The 20,362-nt window shown below is 37.7% G+C and overlaps 1 protein-coding gene across 21 annotated transcripts in view; it reads left to right on the top strand.

The window, feature by feature from the left end:
• mtmr3 (myotubularin related protein 3) overlaps nt 1–19,401 on the top strand; it is a 123,808-nt gene extending 104,407 nt beyond the window's left edge. For 12 of the 21 annotated variants that reach the window (XM_048556359.2, XM_048556354.2, XM_048556356.2 and 9 more), the window contains 4 exons: nt 5,119–5,229; nt 7,320–7,408; nt 12,577–12,603; nt 17,215–19,401. In XM_048556359.2, the coding sequence (XP_048412316.2) occupies nt 5,119–5,229; nt 7,320–7,408; nt 12,577–12,603; nt 17,215–17,386 (399 nt within the window). In that variant the 3' untranslated portion in view covers nt 17,387–19,401. Of the gene's footprint in view, nt 1–5,118; nt 5,230–7,319; nt 7,409–7,994; nt 12,604–17,214 lie in introns of all 21 variants that reach the window. The other 9 variants (XM_048556363.2, XM_048556362.2, XM_048556358.2 and 6 more) reach the window with 7 other exon arrangements.
• Nucleotides 19,402–20,362: the final 961 nt, after the last annotated feature.

Raw genomic sequence — 20,362 nt, 5'->3', positions numbered from 1 at the left:
CATTAGTCAAACAAACTCTAATAAAGCAGCACAAAAACACTGAATACCCTCTTCCATGCATTTGTTATGTCAACACTTAACTATTCTAATGTTCTTCTGACAGACCTTCCACTTGACCCTGTCAATTTCAGATTTTGTAAACTCTACTGTTCACACATTAACCGCTCCAAGTTCTGTTAATCCAGCATCCATGCTTTCACCAAGTTACATTGACTCCTGGTCCAGCAATGCATCACATTTAAAATTCTCCTTCTGTCGTTCAAATCCCCTCATAATCTGTTAGTTCGCTAACTCAGTAAACAATCTGTTGCCACGCCATTAATGGCATGCCTTCACCTTCCAAGGTTTGAAATTTGCTTCCTAACCCTCTATTTCTGTCTTCCATCCTCCCTTACTTTGCAAATTTTGTTAACCTGTTCCAATATCTCTGCAGTTTGATGTCAGGTTTTGCCTGATAAGTAATGTGAACTGTCTTAGGGTGTTTAGGTGTGTTATGAATTCTGTTTAAGTAAAAATTATTACATTTAAACTATCAGTGCAAAGGGTTCAGTTAGCTCAGTTGGCTGGATGGATAGTTTGCACCGCGGATTTCAGCACAGTTCAATTCCCACACTAGGTGGTTACCATGAAGGACTCTCCTTAACCCCTCACCTCGCCTGTGGTGTGGTGACCCAGGTTAAACCACCACCAGTCTTTGATCTCGAATGAGCAGCTTCATGGTCAGGTAGTGCTATGATTAAAGGAATAATGTAATACAACAGTAAAATATTGCAGCTTTTGGAAATCTAACAGAAAAACGGTGCTGCAACATGAAAAGGAAACTTCATTGATACTGTCTGGTGTCCAGATTTCATTCCTTTTCATTTCATTTTGAGTATGGAATTTAATAAGCAAGTGTATTTAAATATATATTTTTAAAACTTATATATTTCTTATAAATGCATAGTCACTTGATACATTTGACATAAGTACGTTACATTTGCTCGGTATGCATGGCATCATCCAACAGCTAAGTGCTTAAAAAGCTCTATTGAGCCCACTGTTTACATTTTTGTATTGTGCCTTTATCTTTTACAAGATGCATAGGGATGCTTTTTTAGACAATAGAATCTTTGGGAACAGATTCGCTATATCAACATGGCTTCTATTTTTATAGTCCATTCCAAATTGGGTTTGATTAGTATTCACACTTGGACATCTACCAGTCTCTACTTAATTGACATTTGACTCGTTCTTATTTTCTGTTTGAACCATCTGATTCCTGGATCAGCTGTTTGTACCATATTCTTTTGGAGTGTCTAACAATGATGACTCTTTTCATCCCGTATCTATGTGCCAAATTGTGTGTGTATAAATCTTGGAAAGGATGATGATCGTCTTCCACTATGATACTGTTAATGGTGGAATGGTTCTTTGGTGCTCTCTGTCTATGCTGACTTGGACATCAAGAAGTCAAAGTTTTCATGAGAGAAGAAGATACAGATTTAAACTTAAAAGGCATGTGCATGTAAAAGGAAGCTTTCTTTTTTATATAAAAAAATTATAAATACAGAGCTACCAGTACCTCGAGGTGATCATAGATATTAATATACATGGTAGAAATCTTACTGTTTTCTAATCAACTTAGCCTTCAACAGGAGACATCAGCTTGAGAAAGGAAGTGGAGAAATTTAGAAATTGTTGGAATCTCTTTATTATGGCATGCTACCACATTTAATTTTCTTAAGTGATCTTTATCATATGTAATTTTATGGACTGATGCCATTTTGAGGCTATGACACACTTAAGCATTCCATGAAAAACTGATTAATTAGCTGTAGCACTATCATATATTCTACAATTTTGGAAATTTTTTTTAGGTGCTCCTAGGAAGCAGATACAACAAAGGGCCTGTTCATGGGCTGTTTGACTGAAACATACAGTTCTATGACATTTATAATCCAGTAGAATAACATCTTATAAACTTTTGTATTTTCGAAACAATGTATAGATCTGAGATTTATTTTGGAACCAATTAGCATGAAACACTTATGATGATCATTACTTAATATTCACAAGTAATGTATTTTTTCGATTGAGTGTTTTTCACTCAGAGGGAAAATTTTAAATAACAATCATTGAAGCAGTATTTCACATTCTTTGCCTGAAATGTCAATACTGAGAAGATAGCTTTGATAGGTTGCCATGGTGTACTAATATATTTTGTGTATTATGTACATTTTTATGATATACAACACTGGGACTACTTGGGAGATTTTTTTGTGCTGCACTGATTTAGTGGTATTATAATTACTAGCGATGATGGAATTTGAGATTGTTTTACCTATTGATTGTTTGTTTAAGAATATTTTAATACCCGATTTGTTATCACTGTTTCAAAAAAAAGAGCCTGGAGACTCATTGAATATCGTATCCAGTAGTGCAGATTTGGGTAACCTCATCCAACAATATAAGAATGCTGTTAGTGTTTTGATCTGTAGAAAGAAAATGAGCCCCCAAGATTCCTAGTCCTTACTGTTATGGTGGGATCCCTTGTGGAAATTGCAACTGTGTATAGACGTCAGATAAGCATTGCTGTGATGGCTTTTCAGCCAATTAGTCTGTTGTTGCTGCTCAGCCAACTTTTATTATAAACAAAGTAGTTGGTAGTTGAATACTGTATAGGTCACTACATTCTGAAGGGAATACTAGAAATGGAAATCATGTTGAATCCTGTATGAAATTAATTCATTCTCAATTCTATGTGTTAAGACACACAATAATACAAGCAACTGTTGGAACAGGTTGCCATTTAAGGCAGTATCAGAGGAGCAGGAAAGTTGACATTTTGGGTCAGGGCCCTTCTTCAAAAATGCGGAGGGGGGTGGGAGCTGGGAAATAAATAAAGAGACATGGGGTAGGGCTAGAGAAGATAGGTGGGATGGTGATAGTTGAGTGCAGATAGGGAGTGGTGGGGATTGGCCGGTGCGATAGGTGAGGTAGATAGGTGGGAGAGAAGTTGGACAGGTTGTGCCAGGCCAAGGAGGTAGTATGAGAGGGAGGGTCAGACATGGGATGAGGCCAGGGTTGGGGAGATTTTAAAACTGGTGAATTCCACGTTTAGGCCATCGGGCTGTAGACTCCTGATGCAAAAGATAAGCTACTGCTCCTCCAGTTTGCGAGTGGTGTCCTTGCAACACTGGAGGAGGCCCAGGATAGATATGTCACCCAGGGAGTGGGAGGTATTGTTAAAATGGTTGGTGACCGGAAGGAGTTGTCATTTGTCATGTACAGAGCACTGATGCTCTAAAAACGGTCTCCGAGTCTACATTTTGTCTCTCTGATGTTGAGGAGGCTATATCGGAAGCAGCGGATATAGCAGACCAAGTTGACGGATGTGCAGGTGAACCCTTCTCTGATATGGAAGGTTTCTTTTGTGCCTTGAATGGAGGTGAGGGAGATGGTGTAGGGGCAGGTGTAGCACTTCCTATGTTGCGGGGTTAGTTAGGAGTGTGAAGCGGATGAGGGATTCACAGAGAGAGTGGTCCCTATGAAAGGCAGATAGGAGTGGGGAGGGAAATACTAGTTTGGTTGTGGGGTCAAATTGTAGATGGCGGAAGTGGCAGAGGATGATACGTTGAATGCGGAGGTTGGTGGGGTGCTGTGTGAGGACAAGGGGGATTCTGTCCTTTTTTTTGCGGGGAGGGGATGCGAGGGCAAAAGTGCAGGAACCGCAAGAGTTGCGGTTAAGGGCATTTTCGATCACCAGAGGGGGAAGTTACAGTCCTTGAAAAAGGACTGTAACTTTTGAAATGTGATGGGGTGGAACGCCCCATCTTGGGAGCAGACGCAACAGAGGAATTAGGAGTAGGGGTTTGCATTTTTGCAGGAGGGTGGGTAGTCACAATGACACCATCCGCAAACTTGAGGAGCAACACCTCATGTTCCGCTTCAGGTGCCTACAGCCCCATGGCCTCAGCACAGGATTCACCCCCAGCCTCATCCCACGCCCAACCCTCCCTCTCATCTTCGCCTCCTTATCCTGACACAACCTATCTTCCCTCCCATCTATCTAGTCCACCCATCCCACTGACCAATTCCCACCGCTCCCTACCTGCACTCACCTATCACCATCCCACCTGCTTTCCCCAGCCCCATCCCTTCTCTGTCTTTATTTCAGAGCTCCCCCCCCCCCCCCCCCCCCACTCTGACAGATGGTCCTGATCTGGAACGTCAACTTTCCTGCTCCTCTGCTGCCTGGCCTGCTGTGTTCCTCCAGCTCCACATTTGTTGTCTCTGGCTCCCGCATCTGCAGTTCCTGCCATCTCTCAGCCAGTTAAGTCAATGTGGTTTTCAATGCCTTATGACTCGGCATCTAATTAACAAACTGTACAAATTACTACATAAGACTCTTAGTTTGTGGTACAGTTTTTTCTTGGAATAAGATGCTTTATCATGGTTTGAAGTTTACACACTATCTGTTTGTTTAAATTTCTGATGGTCTGCTGATCGAAACAAAGTGACAAAGTCTGACTAACATTCTGAACTAAGACTTTTTTAAAATGAGCAGAAAGCTTTTTGCTTGCTTACAGGATGGGAAAAGAACAGGGAGATTGAATTCAACTGTGAAGCGCATCAGCCTATCATTATCAACAGAAAATAACATAAACTTTGTCTGATAAACCTTTAACACATTTTACTTAAATGAAACTCTGAATGTGTAGATTTGTTAGCACCTATAGGATGTATGATCTCCAAAGGAAAACGGAATGTGTGATTTGCACTTGATGCACCAGGTGGCCTAGTTTTGTGACTCATTTAACAGTTTTTAATAAATGCTGTTCTAAAGGAATTTACAACTATTAATGAATGTTTGATTATGAAGACTATTACTGTTTTATATCATGTTATAAGCAATGTTATTAGTAAGAATATTCTGCACTTTTGAGATTGAAAATCTAAGTTCTATTAATATTCATATAAAATGCTTACTTTGTCTGAGGATTGTGATTCCACTAATGTTTTAGAAAATTATTTCCCACTTACAATGCAGGTCTATGTACTTTATGCTGCTGGGTTGTAAGTACTTTGGTAGATATGGATTGTACTTTACCATTATTGTTTGTGTTCTGTAATTAGACCTCTATCCCAGATTCTGAGAGCAATATGGATCAGAATTGTTTATCCCGCTGCAGCACAGAAATATTCTCTGAGACTAGTTGGGAGCAAGTGGAAAAACAGGACACAGAGGTGAGAAATGCAGCTTCAATAGGGAATGGAAACTATCCAAAATGAGAGAGTACACATCAAGAGCTTCTGTACTTTAAGAAAGTATTTGACGAAGAAAATGTAAGCAGTGCCACTCTTTACTAGATTTAGAACAAATGCAATTCTTGAACACATGAAAGTTAGACATAAGTGAAGCACAAAACAAATGGAGAAAATTTCAATGCAATTTCTCAGGATGATGTTTTGTAGGTAGTATCTACTTCAAAACTTTCTACTTTAAAACAAAACACTATTCATTAACGGGTTTGAGAACTGTTACAAAGGACAAGAATAGACTGCATGAGAAAATGAGTGGTCAAGAAATTGATGAAGCATTGAAATAATGAAAAGGGCCAGGTACACCTTGATGCAACAGAAGTATACTAAATTTCACCTTAAGAAACCATGCAACGAAGACAACACAGGATACAGAAGTCCGAATTTTAAGACGATTCTGAAGTTAATTGGTTTTCAAATTTTACAATGAATGTCAGTTGTGCCAATTAATTCTTGATATATTCACAAAGCTAGATGATGCCATGACATAGAACATGGAACAGTACAATGCAGTAACAGGCCCTTAAGTGGCTGAGAGTTTGGATAGGTACCTGAAGTAAAACTCATACTCATTCTCTGCATTGACATTTGAGGTGTCACGCATTCTGGTAAAAAGATGTCAGTGTATTTAAGCTTCATCCAGTTGATTTCTACTAGGAACATAACAACAGTAGGTCTTTAGCTTGGGAATTATTATCATGATTTCAGAGTATCTTGCTATTCCTGTTAACCTACTGCTCTATTAATTGAAAGTACTCCTTCCTATTGGCAAAGCTGGATACTCGAATGAAAATCATGATCGGTTGTCCCTTAGAATTATCATAAAGCTTTTTTGTACATTCATTTTTCATTTGAAATTAAATAGTGGAATATTCACTGTGTGTTGGTGTAACTCACTGATCCCAATTGGATCATTTCAAAATGAGAATAACGTACACTAGCTAATATCTGTTTGCTTACCGTTTTAAATGTGATGAAAGAAAAGCTGTTGAAAAAATTGAAAATAGCTATTTAGAAGAAAGGCTCGCTGTTTAAAAGTTAATGAGACGCTTCTGCCTTCCCCTTGCATCTAGGTACAAGGGATCAATCATACGTAGTGAATAGAGGAAAACTGGGGAGACAGTATTGTGCACTCGAAGACTTGGTCACTAACTATACTAACTTTCTGTTGGCCTCTGTGCACTTTCTTCAGCTCATATTAATATCATCCATCCTAGTATCTGAACATATAACACGATGTCAGTTTGTACTTAGTTGCATTCTTGTAATATACTTTGGGACAGTTTCCTAAGTAAAATACACATACGTTAATGAAGGTTGTTGTATGCTGATTTTAAGTGTATGGTCCTTGCCTGATTTTCATTTCATTCCTAGATGATCCGATTTGCCAGTATGCAAGGTCAAAAATGTTTGGCCCAGTAACTTACTCAACACAGCCCTTTGCTGTAAATTATAAATTATAAATCACTGTGTTGTGAATTCTGGTAGTGTTTTTCTGAAGAATTTAGGTGGAGTAGCAGCTTCTGAGAACAATCTGTTGCGATGTCATTGCTCTCTGTTGGAATTTTAACTCAAAACTTATGGGTAACCTTTTTAGTTGTTTTCTTCCCTCTTGATGGTATTGCATGTTCTTCCAGAATCTCTTCATTTTGTTATTAAAAATATCTGGCTGTTTTATATGTGTGCGCTTCACTCTTTCTGTATGAACATTTACTTTTAATTGATTTCAAGAGAAAGTTGTTTCGGATAAACATTCTGGTTTCCTAGTAGAAAACTAATACATCAGAACCGTCCACAGTTCAACTTAGATGGTTAATTATTTGTCTATGACCTAAGTAGGGACAAGCAATATTTAAAAGTTCAGTTTTTCCACAACAAAGCATTTAAATTCATTACAAAGGGTAGGGATTTATATTACTTAGAAGACTAAAATGCACTTAAATAAACCATCGAAACTTGGGGTGGTATCTTTTTCAAAAAGTGCTTTTTCTTGATTTCCCAATGTCTGTTTCTAGGTGACTCGATGGTACCCTGATCATTTGGCTCCACAGTGCTATGGCTGTGAAAGTCGATTTTGGTTGGCTAGCAGAAAGCACCACTGCAGGTACTATACACAAAATATTGCATGGATGTGGCTAAATGTGCTCCTTTTGCCTACTCTTGTTTTTCATATGATGTGCCAATTATCTTAGACTGTTGCATAAACATGGATACAATTAAATTTGGGAAAAGGGTGACAACCACGTTTACTTATTTCATGGAAAAATCTAAAAAAAATCCTTGCATTAGACAGATATGACTCAATGCCGTACCAGCTACCAAAGATTCTTAAACTATGATATTTATAAACAGTATACGGATCAAGGAATAGATTCATGCAATGATCTTTACAATATTGGACTTTGTTTTTGTCTATAATTTATAATATTGCTTTAATTTTAATTCAGACTGAAAACTTAACATTTAAAATGTATACTTCAGTTGTTTACCACTGATGTAATGTTCTATACCAAGTGGTTTGAAATTTTTTACACTGTAAAAAATTGGTTTATAATTTTATATATATATATGTGAGACTGTGTTGGTCCTTCAATCTGTTCATACTCAGCAATTCATTCTTACCATCTACAAATGGATTTCCACAAAATTATTTTACTCGTAAAAATAATACACAAAAATCTCTTTTGCAGTACTTTTTCTCAACTGAATACAATTTTCTGACCGTGATCCTGTATATCAAAGGAATTTAGAAGACCTGAACAATGCACAACTGCTGGGGATGTACAAAATGGCCCACACAGTGTTGAGGTTTTGGATGCCAATTCTCTATCATCATTTTTTTTTAAGCAAGTGATTAATTAACAGGAATGTGGTCACATCTTACTTTTTAGTTTTTCCTTACTCGACTACTACGCTGTCACCCTAGACTGAACCAGTCACTTTCACCAGTCCTCCTCTAGTTGAGCATTGGAGATCATTATTATAACTAATACATTTCAGTTTTAAAAGCCAGTGCTTTATGCAATAACATGGTCTATGACCTAGCTAGCATGACATAGAAAGAAAACAGGATATGAACTTGAAGGCATTGTGAATAAGAACCTTTCCCAACAGTGAACCAGCACATTATCAGGAAACATAGTTTCTGAATGCGAAATGTTGCAATGTTGCATGCTGGTGCAAAGAACATTAAGCCACATTAGGGAATGGATAGAAATAACTTATAATTCCGTAAACTACATAGTGTGGAGCTGTAGGAACACAGCAGGCCAAGCAGCATCAGAGGAGCAGGAAAGCTGACGTTTTGGTTCGGGACCCTTCTTTACAAATGGGGAGGGGGAGAGAGCTGGGAAATAAATGGAGAGGGGCAGGCTGGTGCTGAAAAAGGTAGATGGGATGGTGATAGATGAGTGTAGATAGGGAGTAGTGGGGATTGGTCAGTGGGATGGGTGGGGCAGATAGTTGGGAGAGAACGTGGACAGGTTGTGTCAGGTCAAGGAGGTGGGGATGAGAGGGAGGGTTAGACATGGGATGAGGCTGGGGGTGAGGAAACTTTAATTCTGGTGAATTCCATGTTTAGGCCATCGGGCTGTAGTGTCCTGAGACAGAATATGAGGTGTTGCTCCTCCAGTTTGCGGGTGGTGTCATTGTGACACTGAAGGAAGCCCCTGGAGGGGGAGTTAAAATGATTGCCGACCGGAAGATGTTGTCAGTTGTCATGTACAGAGCACTGATGCTCTAAAATTGGTCTCCGAGTCTACATTTTGTCTCACCGCTATAGAGGAGGCCATGTCGGAAGCAGCAGATACAGCAGACCAAGTTGACGGATGTGCAGGTGAACCCTTCTCTGAAATGGAAGGTTTCTTTTGTGCCTTGAATGGAGGTGAGGGAGATGGTGTAGGGTGGTGTCATTGTGACACTGGAGGAGGCCCCGGGAGGGAGAGTTAAAAAGATTGCCAACTGGAAGATGTTGTCAGTTGTAGTGTACAGAGTGTAGATGCTGTACAGAACAGTCTCCAAGACTGGGAGACTATTTTGTAGAACATCTGTGCCCTGTACACGACAACTGACAATGCCTTCCAGGCATCAACAATTTTAATTCCCTTTCACACTCCCTAGGTGACATGCCCATCCCAGGCCTCCTCCAGTGTTACCGTGACACCACCTGCAAACTCCTCATCCCCCCCTCCCCATTTCTGAAGAAGGGTCCTAACCCAAAACATTAACTTTCCTGTTCATCAGATGCTGCCAGACCTGCTGTGTTTCTCCAGCTCCACACTGTGTTATCTCTGACTCCCGCATCTGCAGCTCTTGCTAACTCTTACAGTTGCATAGCATCTTTCAGAATGCCCAAAGTTCTTCATAGCTAGAGAATTACTTTTGCAGTGTGATCACTTCTAATGTGGAAAATGCAACAGCTAACTTACACAAAGAAAAGTCTCATAATCAATAATGTGAAAATCTTAGATAACAAGGTGTAGAGCTGGATGAACACAGCAGGCTAAGCAGCACCAGAAGAGCAGGAAAGCTGATGTTTCAGGCCTGAAGGGTCCTGACCTGAAACTTTAACTTGCCTGCTCCTATGCTGCTTGGCCTGCAGTGTTCATCCAGCTCTACACCTTGTTATCTCAGATTCTCCAGCATCTGCAGTTCCAACTATCTATGAAAGTCTTAGTTCTGATTGGGTAGGAAGAACTCCTCTGATTTTCTCTCAAAGGATAGATCATGAAAGGGTAAATACAAAAGAACATTTTAAAATGCATCTTAAAAGAGGAGGGAGGCATTGTGGAAGGAAGAGAATTCCAGAGCTTAGAACTCAGATAACAAAGCAGGGAAACTTGGTCACAGAAGATGTTAAAATTGGAAGACTTTTTGGTTAGTTATTTGGCTAGAAGATCAGGGAATGGATGAAGCAATGGGGGGATTTGAAAGCACGATGAGAGAGTGTTTTTGTGTTTTCCTCAATGTGCCAGTGCTATCTATTACCAAGTCAGTATGCTATGAGGCAGCTGTGCAACCTTATACACATTTCTTATTTTCCCTTCTGTAAATGTTCAAAAATTTTTACATTTCAAAGCAGGAAGGGTGAGATTTGAACCTTCTTGTGTACTTGCTCATCTCATCCTGTTGGTGCACCAGTAGACTGATTCCCCATGACTGGGATGTTTTGAAGAAATTTCAGAGGTTCTCGCTCTCCGTTTTCCACCAGCCAGCGTTTAATCTTTTTGAAGTTGAAGCTATTCAGGTTGGAAATGAAGAAGCATACAATGAATTGCATTGACATTGTAGATGTAAATTACAGTGCAGATTTCAGCAGAGAGCTATGTTCTCCACAGCAATAGCAATACACCCCATCCAGCCCAGGTGCAATGATGTAAGTTGGATGTCTTCACATTACAGAACCTATTGCATCTGAATATCTTGTGTACTATTTATGAATAAAACATATTGACACATTGTCTTTAACCATTAGTTTGCCAGCACTTCAATGAATTCTAGTCTTGTAAAAATGTAGTTTTAAACTGAAGCCATTCAGTCAAAATTCTTGACGCAAGTCCATTAATAAAAATACCATGCATCACTTTACTGTGTATGTGTTTCCAAATGCTGAGAAAAATCTCTGATTTCATTTCAAATGTTTACATTCTTCCTTTCCCTCTTTTTAACTTGTAGCTATTTGTATATGTAGTTTTGTTCAGCAATATTTTTTAAACACTTATTTCTATGACTCCAAGGTCTCGTCCGTTTTGAAAGTAAGAATATCTTTGGAAAAAATGGCCCGTCTTCTAAAACAGGCTTAAAAACATATTTCGGGCAACTTAAGTGCCAGCTTTAAGGATAATATAACCAAGTCACCAACTCAAACAGTTCGTTCTTTTGATTTGACAAAGACCGGTCTAGAAGTTAATTCATCTACAAAGCTGCCTGTGAAATGAGAGGTCATCTGTGACGAAGTAATGGTCACCACTGTTTACACCTGAAGATACAATATTTTAGGGTGCGTTCACTCACCCTGTCTGAAAAAATAATTTTGTTTTGGAATTTTACTTAAATCTTGGAGAATTTCAAATATTGCAATCGGTTTATTTTAATAGCATTTCTTGTGTATTAATCAAACATTGTTCAAGCACAATACCGAACTGGACATGCAAACAAAGTTCCATTTTTAAAATTGACTACCTTGTTCACACTTTCATCTGTGTTCTCTTTCTTTGCAACATATTATATGAGCCAGAATTTCCTCCAATTAAATCTCAAAAATCCAGAACATTTAAATTGAGCCCATGCCAGAGCACCTGTAGTTTGCTATTGTATCGATTTTCTTTTCCTGCCTACTCGGGCTGCACTAAATTTCCATGAGTTCAGTGTCTTGCATGATGCAGGGCTCAGTTTCGAACCCCATATCTTCTTCAGCACTAAGACTACTTGCTTCTATTTCTGCAACATTTACAATAACATCCTCTTCCTCAGTCAGATCTCAACCAAAATATTTGTTCCTGCTTTTATCATTGTCATTGCACACCACCTCTGTGACACCTTCTTATCCTCTAAAGCTTCACTATCCATCCAAATTATCCAAAACTCCAACTGCCAAATCTTGGATCATATTTCCAGTTCGCTTCCACTTTTCTCAATGTATAGTGGCTCCAGTTCGTAATTTACCATCAACTTGATCCCCTTCCTCCAAAAGCAGAACTAATGGGAAGCTCCTTCCATAGTTCTATTCATCTTATCTCTGAATTCTGTTGCCTGTATGGTCTATTGTCACCTTTGTTAACCTAATTCTGACTTCCTGTAATTTATTTCCCCTACCTTGTTAGATTAACTTCCATCTGACTCAAGCCTATTCTGTCAAACTCCCCTGCATTTCCTTTTGCCCTGCCCATAAACCCCTTTTCAAAGCCTAGACTTTAGCCATGTCTTTGCCACTCCATCCCTACACCTCTGCACAATGTCCAAGTGTTTCTCTGTAAAGAATCTTGACGTCATTTTAAATAAGTGTTTACAAGTTAACAAGTGTTAAACAAGTAATGTTAAATGAAAGGAATTTTTTAAGTATTGCTTCTGTTTTGAGAATTAGTACTCAATAGACTTCGCTTCCTTTATTAAGATTAATACCATTGATAAAATAACTTGCATATTTCTAAAATGCTTCTATCATTGTAAAGTAGCAGCGTATTGTTTTTCATTTGTTTGTATCCCCTCGCTGTTACCCTGCTGATTTGCACCTTTTCCTTAGTTTCCCTCTGAGCTGTTTTTTCCATCTTGCAGGGACAGGGAGCCTGTTGATGACACATGGTGAGCATTTTCAACAGTCTTCTCTGTCTCTTGTTTGTCTTCATTTCCTGGTGATGTTGACTTAGCATTTATTTGTGTATTAATCATTAAACTTTCTCTCCCAATTTGAGACTATGCTTAATTGGATTAAAAAAGACCTATACCCAAATGGCATTTTCAAGTCATGTTAAAATTACAAAACATGCTGAACAGAAAACAAATTGACTTCTGTATTTATCACCCCTTCTTATTACACACATTTAATTATGATAAATGAATGAAGCCGTTTCAGTATTTTTCAAGTTTACAGCACAGTATGTTTTGAATCAGCTTGATAACGAAAGTTATATCAATAGGGTGGACTCCTGCATGGCATTGTAATTATTAAAATTTGGCTTGTCCACACATAATACGGATGTTTTTTGTTTTTTTACTACTTAATTTTCACACAGTTTTCCAGAATGTTGAAGTTTAGTTGTTCTGGATATTAGCAGAAAGTACATCTTTTATCCTCTTTAATTTCACAACCTATTTTAGAATTTTGGATGTTTTTCTTTCAGCTTTTCATTAAAACAATGCTGATTAATGTTGACACTCTGCATGTTAACCCGCTGAATAAAACTTCTGGTTTTGTTGTTGGTTGCAGTAGTGTAATTTTGCAATTTCAGTTTATGAAGTAATCAACTGATGAAATCTCACTTAAACTGTTGTAGTGTGAGAAATTTGTTTTACAAACTGATACATTCATTGGATATGAGTGTTTAACCCCCCAATATCTTATATGATTAAACCTTGCAACACACTTAAAGTAAACTATTTTTGTGCTTCTTATGTAAAACTGGTGTTAGTGGCTTATCTAATCTAAAGGCTGTGCAAAGTGTATTAAATTTAAATTGAAAATTTATTCAGAATCGAATGATTAGAACATCGCTTTTAAATTATTTCATGTTTTTCTTTGACCCAGTAAACTGAAAGAAACTTTGGAAATGTTTCTTTCATTTTAGTTGATTGTTGGAAAGGATCTCTGCATTGAAAGCTCAAAGCTTTTACTTGCAATACAGCTGCCTGTTTAAGTTACAAGAGGCTACTTTATGTTGAGCTCTTTTATCCACTGATTATTTGATACTCCTTAAAGGCATATGTTCATATTCCACAGTAATTCTGTTTCCAAGGCCCACGAACTGGATAACATTTTAGACTTTACCAGTAATGAGTCAAGTCAGAGCTTGTAGTGAAAGTCAGTGAGAAAGGAAAGTGGTGAGGATGACGTTGAATCTGCAAAGGGATATCGACAAGTTTTTATGCTCAGTTTCTTTGAAATAAAAGCCATCTTTCCATTTCCCTTATTAACTGAGGAACTTGTATGCTAGATTTTTGTAATTTATTCACAAGGACTTCCAAATCCTGCTGTACTGTAGCTGTTCATTTCAAAAAAAATTCGCTCCTCTGTTCTTTCTGCCAAAGTGCATAACCTCACATTTTCCTACATCAAATCCCAGCTGCCAAGTTTTTGTCCCCTTAGCTTATCTATGTCAACCTTAAATTCTTTGTGTCATCCTCACCACTTGCCTTTCTGTGTATATTGGCTTTTTTTTTAAACTTTCAATTCCCTCATCCAAGCTATTAATGTAGATTGCAAGTAATTGTGGCCCCAGCACTGATCCCTGTGGCACTGTACAAGTTGGCATCCTGAAAATGCCCTTTGAATTCTGTCTTCTATTAGTTAGCTAATCTTCTAACCGTGCTATAATAACAGCAAAATATTGCAGGTACTGAAATTCTGAAAAAAATAACTAAGTGCTGGAGCAACTTGGCAGGTTTGGCAGCACTTGTGAAGACAGAAACTGTGTTAATTGTTTTGAGTCCAGTAAAGGGAATATGTGGTGAGGCAAGTGGAGTAGATTGAGAGGGTATCCAAAGCAGCAGAGAAAGGGAGTGATAATTGTGGTAGTGGAGAGATAGGGGTGTAAAATGGATGTAAATAAAGGTGCAAAAAGATAAACTGCAAACTATCAACAAGCCACAAACCAGACAAGACAAGGGGAGTGTGTGCAATGCAAGTAAAATGGAAGCTGGAGGTCATGCTCTGAAGCTGTGGAACTTGATCTTGAATCCAAGAAACTGTAAAGTGCTCAGATGGAAAATAAAGTGGTATTCATCTGTGGTGTTCCTCCAGCTTGCGTTGAGCTTCCCTGGAATACTGTAGCAGGCCCAGGATGGATTGCTTCAATATCTGAGGAGCTGAACGTTGTGCAGTCATCAGTGAATATACCGTCTTCTCTGTGATAGAGGAACAGCCAATGGTCTTTTCCATGCATGCTCTAAGGAAATATCTTGAAAGCATTCTGTTTACTCCTCATTGAAGCTACTGTTGTTGGTCTGATTTTTCTCATTTATATGTAGATTAAAATCACCCACAATCATTGCTATCCCTTGATCATAAGAACACAATTTTTCTTCATCTATATCTTTCCTATGACATGATTGCTGTTTGCGAGGCCTATAAATCACTCTAGCAAGTGATCCCCTACTTGCCTTCATCTTCACCTATATTGATTCTGCATCTTGATCTCCTGAACCAAGGTCATCTCTAACTATTTTACCAAACCATCATCGATTATGATGCTTTGCCTCTTCACTTCGTATTCTTGACTGCCATATAGATACCCTTTAGTACTCAGAACTCCATCTTGTCAAGGTACAATCAAATCTTTGTAATACCTATCAGATTATATTTATTCACACCAGTGTGTTGCCAGTTCACTCTGTCATGAATGCTACAAACATTCAAATAAAGAGCCCTTAGTTTTTGTTATCCTTTGTTTTGTAATATCTGTTCTTGACTACTGTAATATTCTTTGGTGTTTTTATTTTGTTTCTGTCCTTCCCGGTCAGTTTCACTGACCTTTGTTTTCCAAATTAGGAGTTTGCTATCTTGTCTCAACTCTATTGTTTGATTTATTATTCAAGCCTGATCCTTCCTCTTCCGCCGCCACCCTTCCCACACACAATTTAATTTAAAGCCCTCTCTATTTCCTTGACTATGCAAGAACACCAGTCCCAGGACAGTTCAGGTGTAGACTATCTAAACAGTACAGATCCCACATTTCACAGTTGCTGATGGCCCACATTGCCTCATGGATGCCCATTTTTGATGGCCTATCCTGTTGGTAGGATGGACCATAACCAAGAATGATCATGTCTGGGAAATTATCTATCTGTAGGGTATGATTCTGGAAGAATGATTGTAAGACTGTTGCTTGACTAATCTGTAGGACAAATCTCTCAATTCTGACATCAGTCCCTAGATGTTACTAAGGAGTACTTAAAAGGAGAGTAGACCGTGCTGGGTTTGACGTTAATTTTTAGTGTCCACGACAATGCCATTTGTTCAGTATGGTTTCATGCCTTTTTGTACTTTGAAAGTGATTTGATACAATTTTGTTTTGGTACAATTGAGAGGCTTGCTAAACAATTTCAGAGGGCATTTAACAGGAACTGGAGTCACATGTAGGTCAGACCAAGTAAAGACATCCTAAAGGACATGTGAACCTTTTTTTTTAAACAACAATTGACAAGCTTTTAATAATTTCTTATCAACCTGTTCAGAGATGTTATTACACACTTCTGGAGCATGTGGGACTTGAACCTGGGTTTCCTTATACCACAGTGCCACACAAACCCTCAGTGAGCTTTTAATGTATTTTCTAATCTATGTGTTTAATAATATTTAAACACTCTGGAACAGATGGGACTTGAATTTGGTCCTCATAGTTCAGAAGTAGGGCCATTGACACTACACCACAAGAGCTAACAAAGTGGAGCTGGATGAACACAGCAGGCCAAGCAACATCTTAGGAGCACAAAAGCTGACATTTCTGGCCTAGACCCTTCGTCAGAAATCTCTTTGACAAGTTTTTAATGCTAGATTTATTGATTGACTTTTGAATGTTGTCATCTGCTGTTTTGAGATTCAAATCCTTATCCCAGAGCATTTTCTTGGTTCAAAAACAGATGTTGCTGGAAGAGCTGAGCAGGTCTGGCAGCATCTGTGAAGAAGAAAAATCAGAGTTAATGTTTCAGGTCCAGTGACCTTTCCTCAAAATTAGGGTCACTGGACCCAAAACATTAACTCTGTTTTCTTCTTCACAAATGCTGCCAGACCTGCTCAGCTCTTCCAGCAACTTCTGTATTTGTTCCTGATTTACAGCATCTGCAGTTCCTTTGATTTTTATTATCTTGGTTCTGTGAATTACTAGTCCAATGACATTGCTGCTACCTCTCCTGTTGATTATAGCAGTTAAACAATTATATTTTCATTATGCTCAGAAGACAAATAAGTAAATACTGAGCTTTTAGTATTTTACTGGAAGGTTGAAAGAGAGGATCACTATTATATTCATGAATCCATTTCCCTTTATTAGTTTTCTGTCAGTGTAAGTGTTTGGTAACTGTGAAGCTTCTGCATGCAAAATCACTAATTGTTCAAAAGCTGAACATTGTCCCTGGAGTTGAACTTGATTAATATTTATCCATGAAGAACCCCATGTTTTTTACAAATTGAATATTGAAAGATGAAACAAGATCTCAATTAAAAGCAAAGTAATGATCTGCTTATTTGTTCCTTCAAAGGAATTGTGGGAATGTGTTTTGCTCAAGTTGTTGCAACCAGAAGATCCCAGTACCGAGTCAGCAGCTTTTTGAGCCTAGTCGTGTCTGTAAATCCTGCTACAGCAGCCTTCAGCCAAATGGGTCCACGCTGGATATAGAACTGGACAAACCCATTGCAGCTACTTCAAACTAAAGGCAATGCCTTTCCTCCCACAAACACGCACATTTATGGAACGATATACAAGAAGCCAAGCACTTTGGTTACAGTGCACTTGAATGTGGACTGAATGCACAGTATTGCTTGGAAGTTGTAACAGGATGTGGTGGATGGAGATACATTTGGATAAAATAATTTAAAGCTGTTTGAAACTTTATTTTATGGTGGCTTGTGGCGATTGGGATAGAGTGGGCAGTGCAGTATATTACTGTATTAACCAAAGGCCTTAGACTTGCGGAAGTGGTAAGCAAATTTTTATTGAGCAGTCGCATCAGCACACTGCTCCCTCTACAGGTTTAATTGATTATACAAAATCTTAAAATAGATCAGTGTTAATTATGTTCCTTTTATTTACAAAAGAAATTCGATATTTTGGCATGTACAGAAAGTATTATAAATGCCCTATAGTTACAGCAAAATAAATTTACAGTGAACTGATGGGCACTGAAGGAATTAGATATTTTCAGTTTTGTTTACACAATGTATTGTAAGCTCAAACATTTTTGTCTATTTGGAACAAGATTTCTTTTGAGTTTAGTGAATTAACCTTTTTCTGCTCTGATTCTGAAATGCGAATGAAGGTTAGTGGAGGTCAAGAAACAAGAAGTTCTAGATAGGTGCCATTGGTTACGGTATGATACGGGTTTCTGGGATTGTGTTTTAAATGCATATTTTGACATTTGTTGTTTCATTATTTCCATGCAAGCACTTTTTCTTTTATTTTTCTCTTTGTATATGAAGAAGACAAAATGCTATTGCTTGCTTTGTAGCACTCTTTCCTAAAAGATATTAAGTGCTCCTTGGCCCACCATGAATAGAGATGTTATTTTTCCAATTTTCTTTTAAAAAGCGGGAATTGCTGTAGGCAATTTTCAAATATGTAAAGAAAATTACAAATTTAGCATTTGTATGAAGCTTATGCTAACTGTTATCAATTTTGTTACTTTGTTATTAATGAGCAGTGTTTAATACATATATATAAAAGTAAAATTGTGGGCCAGTGGATATACAGGTTTTAAAAAAAACACCAAGTGCTTTTTCCCCTATTTGATTCAGAAAATTAACTCCACAGTTGGATCATTTAAGAATGATGAGCTGTAAGGTAATCATTTAGTGCATTTTATGCAAATTTCTTTCTTGTTCCCCTCTTTGTTCTACCATTAGAATTATAACAAAAATCATTGCAGCACAATTTGGTTTTCAAAGTATCTTTGTATCAGCCATGTTCTCCCTAGTACCAAGAGGCATGAAAGGTCCATTTTCGGAACATAACAACAACTGATCCTTATAACAAACAGGAAATAATAGTTCTAATTGCTACTGCAAATTGCAGCTTGGTACTTTACCAGTGCTGTGCTTTTGATTTATTCTGGAATCATTTGTGTATTATTTTTAAGTGACTAAAAATTCCATATTTTAAGTCAGAGCACAGAAGAGCTTTCTTTATACTATGACTAATCCCACAGAATTCACATTAAAAACTGTTTCAGTGATAACAAGAGAGACTGCACTTTATCAGTACATTAGTTGCTTTGTTAATATAATGTCATCTTTACTTACAGCCTTTATTTTTTCCATGTTGGACTTGAAATTAGGAATCCACCTCATCCTGGTGCTCAATTTCACACAATTGAATGTGTTGAATACACAAAGTAACATCATCTGGGTTTAGAACTAAAGATAAAATGCTGCTAAACTTACTTTGAACAGTCTGGTCTGATCTGTTTTTCCTTTGTCTTCTCATCCTGTCTAAGTGACTGTTATCCTTCAGTGGTAATGGTAGATAATTCTGATTGTACACTCAAGTGGAATTTGTAAAGTAGCACTTAAAGTCAGACTTTAATTGCTTTAAGAAATGATGCCACAAAGCTGGGTGTGGAAAATGTAGTGCTTACCTGTTTGTAAGCTTTCATGGCATATACTCTTCTGTAGCCTCAGAATGATTTATTTAAATAAATTTGTCATTTTCATATATGGTGTTTTATCTCAAATTTGAAGAGTCTGTTTTCTTATTTAATGCTTTATATTGGCTTGTAGAGGTATATTGTTGGCGTTTTAAATGCTGCAATGATTTACCGTCTACTATAGATTAAATATTTTAACGAGACATTTGATAATCAATACATCCGTTTGCTTCTTAAACTTTTATGATTTTATTGGCTACAGGAATGATACAAACAAGATAATTTATTAGAAATACTACAAATGCTAATGTGCACACTATTCCCTGTTGAAAATAGCATGACCGGAAAAGATCACTCTTGCAGAATAATATGCCTGAGCAGCTTAAGGTGATTGTTTTGAACATTTAAATAGCTAGAAAATTTCTTGAAGTTGCAAGTTTCAACCACATTGCTAATTATTTTGCAAATTGTTTGAATGAAAGTTTTAATGATGTTTCTTCAATCTTTTTGAAGATTTTCTTCTTTCCACTATGTACAGAGATTTTGCCCTTCTAATTTCCACTTTCCCTTCATGTTCATAGACAGTGTGTGGCTGAGAGAATGGGCAATTTGCAACCACTTGGATTTCAAAATAACTCAGTCAAAATTCACACACAAAAGCCCTCAAAATATTATCCACAATAATTGGTGTATTTGGTCCACGTGCCAACTATTGCCCACCTTGTCCTCAGAATCTTTATTTTCACAAGGCCATCAGAATTGGATTATAAGTACTTGCACTTAATGGCTGCATGACAGTGTGACCGCTAGTACTGCTGCTTTGGTCTCCCGTTGCACTGCTTGATGCGCATCAAGCATGAATTTTAATTAATTAATTTATCATCAGTCTTAATGTAGGATTTCTTCCTTAGGATGATTCTGTTGCAGAGGAATAAGCATAATGTGAACTTCAGCCTAACCTTTTTCTATTTGAATACAGCAAATTTCACTACCTTTTTTGTCGATGTATACTCTGAGAGATTTCATAAAGCTTGTGCTGGTTGCAGTG

Source organism: Stegostoma tigrinum, chromosome 26, assembly GCF_030684315.1.
Source record: "Stegostoma tigrinum isolate sSteTig4 chromosome 26, sSteTig4.hap1, whole genome shotgun sequence".
NCBI lineage: Eukaryota > Metazoa > Chordata > Chondrichthyes > Orectolobiformes > Stegostomatidae > Stegostoma > Stegostoma tigrinum.
This window is presented reverse-complemented; position numbering and strand designations above follow the sequence as displayed.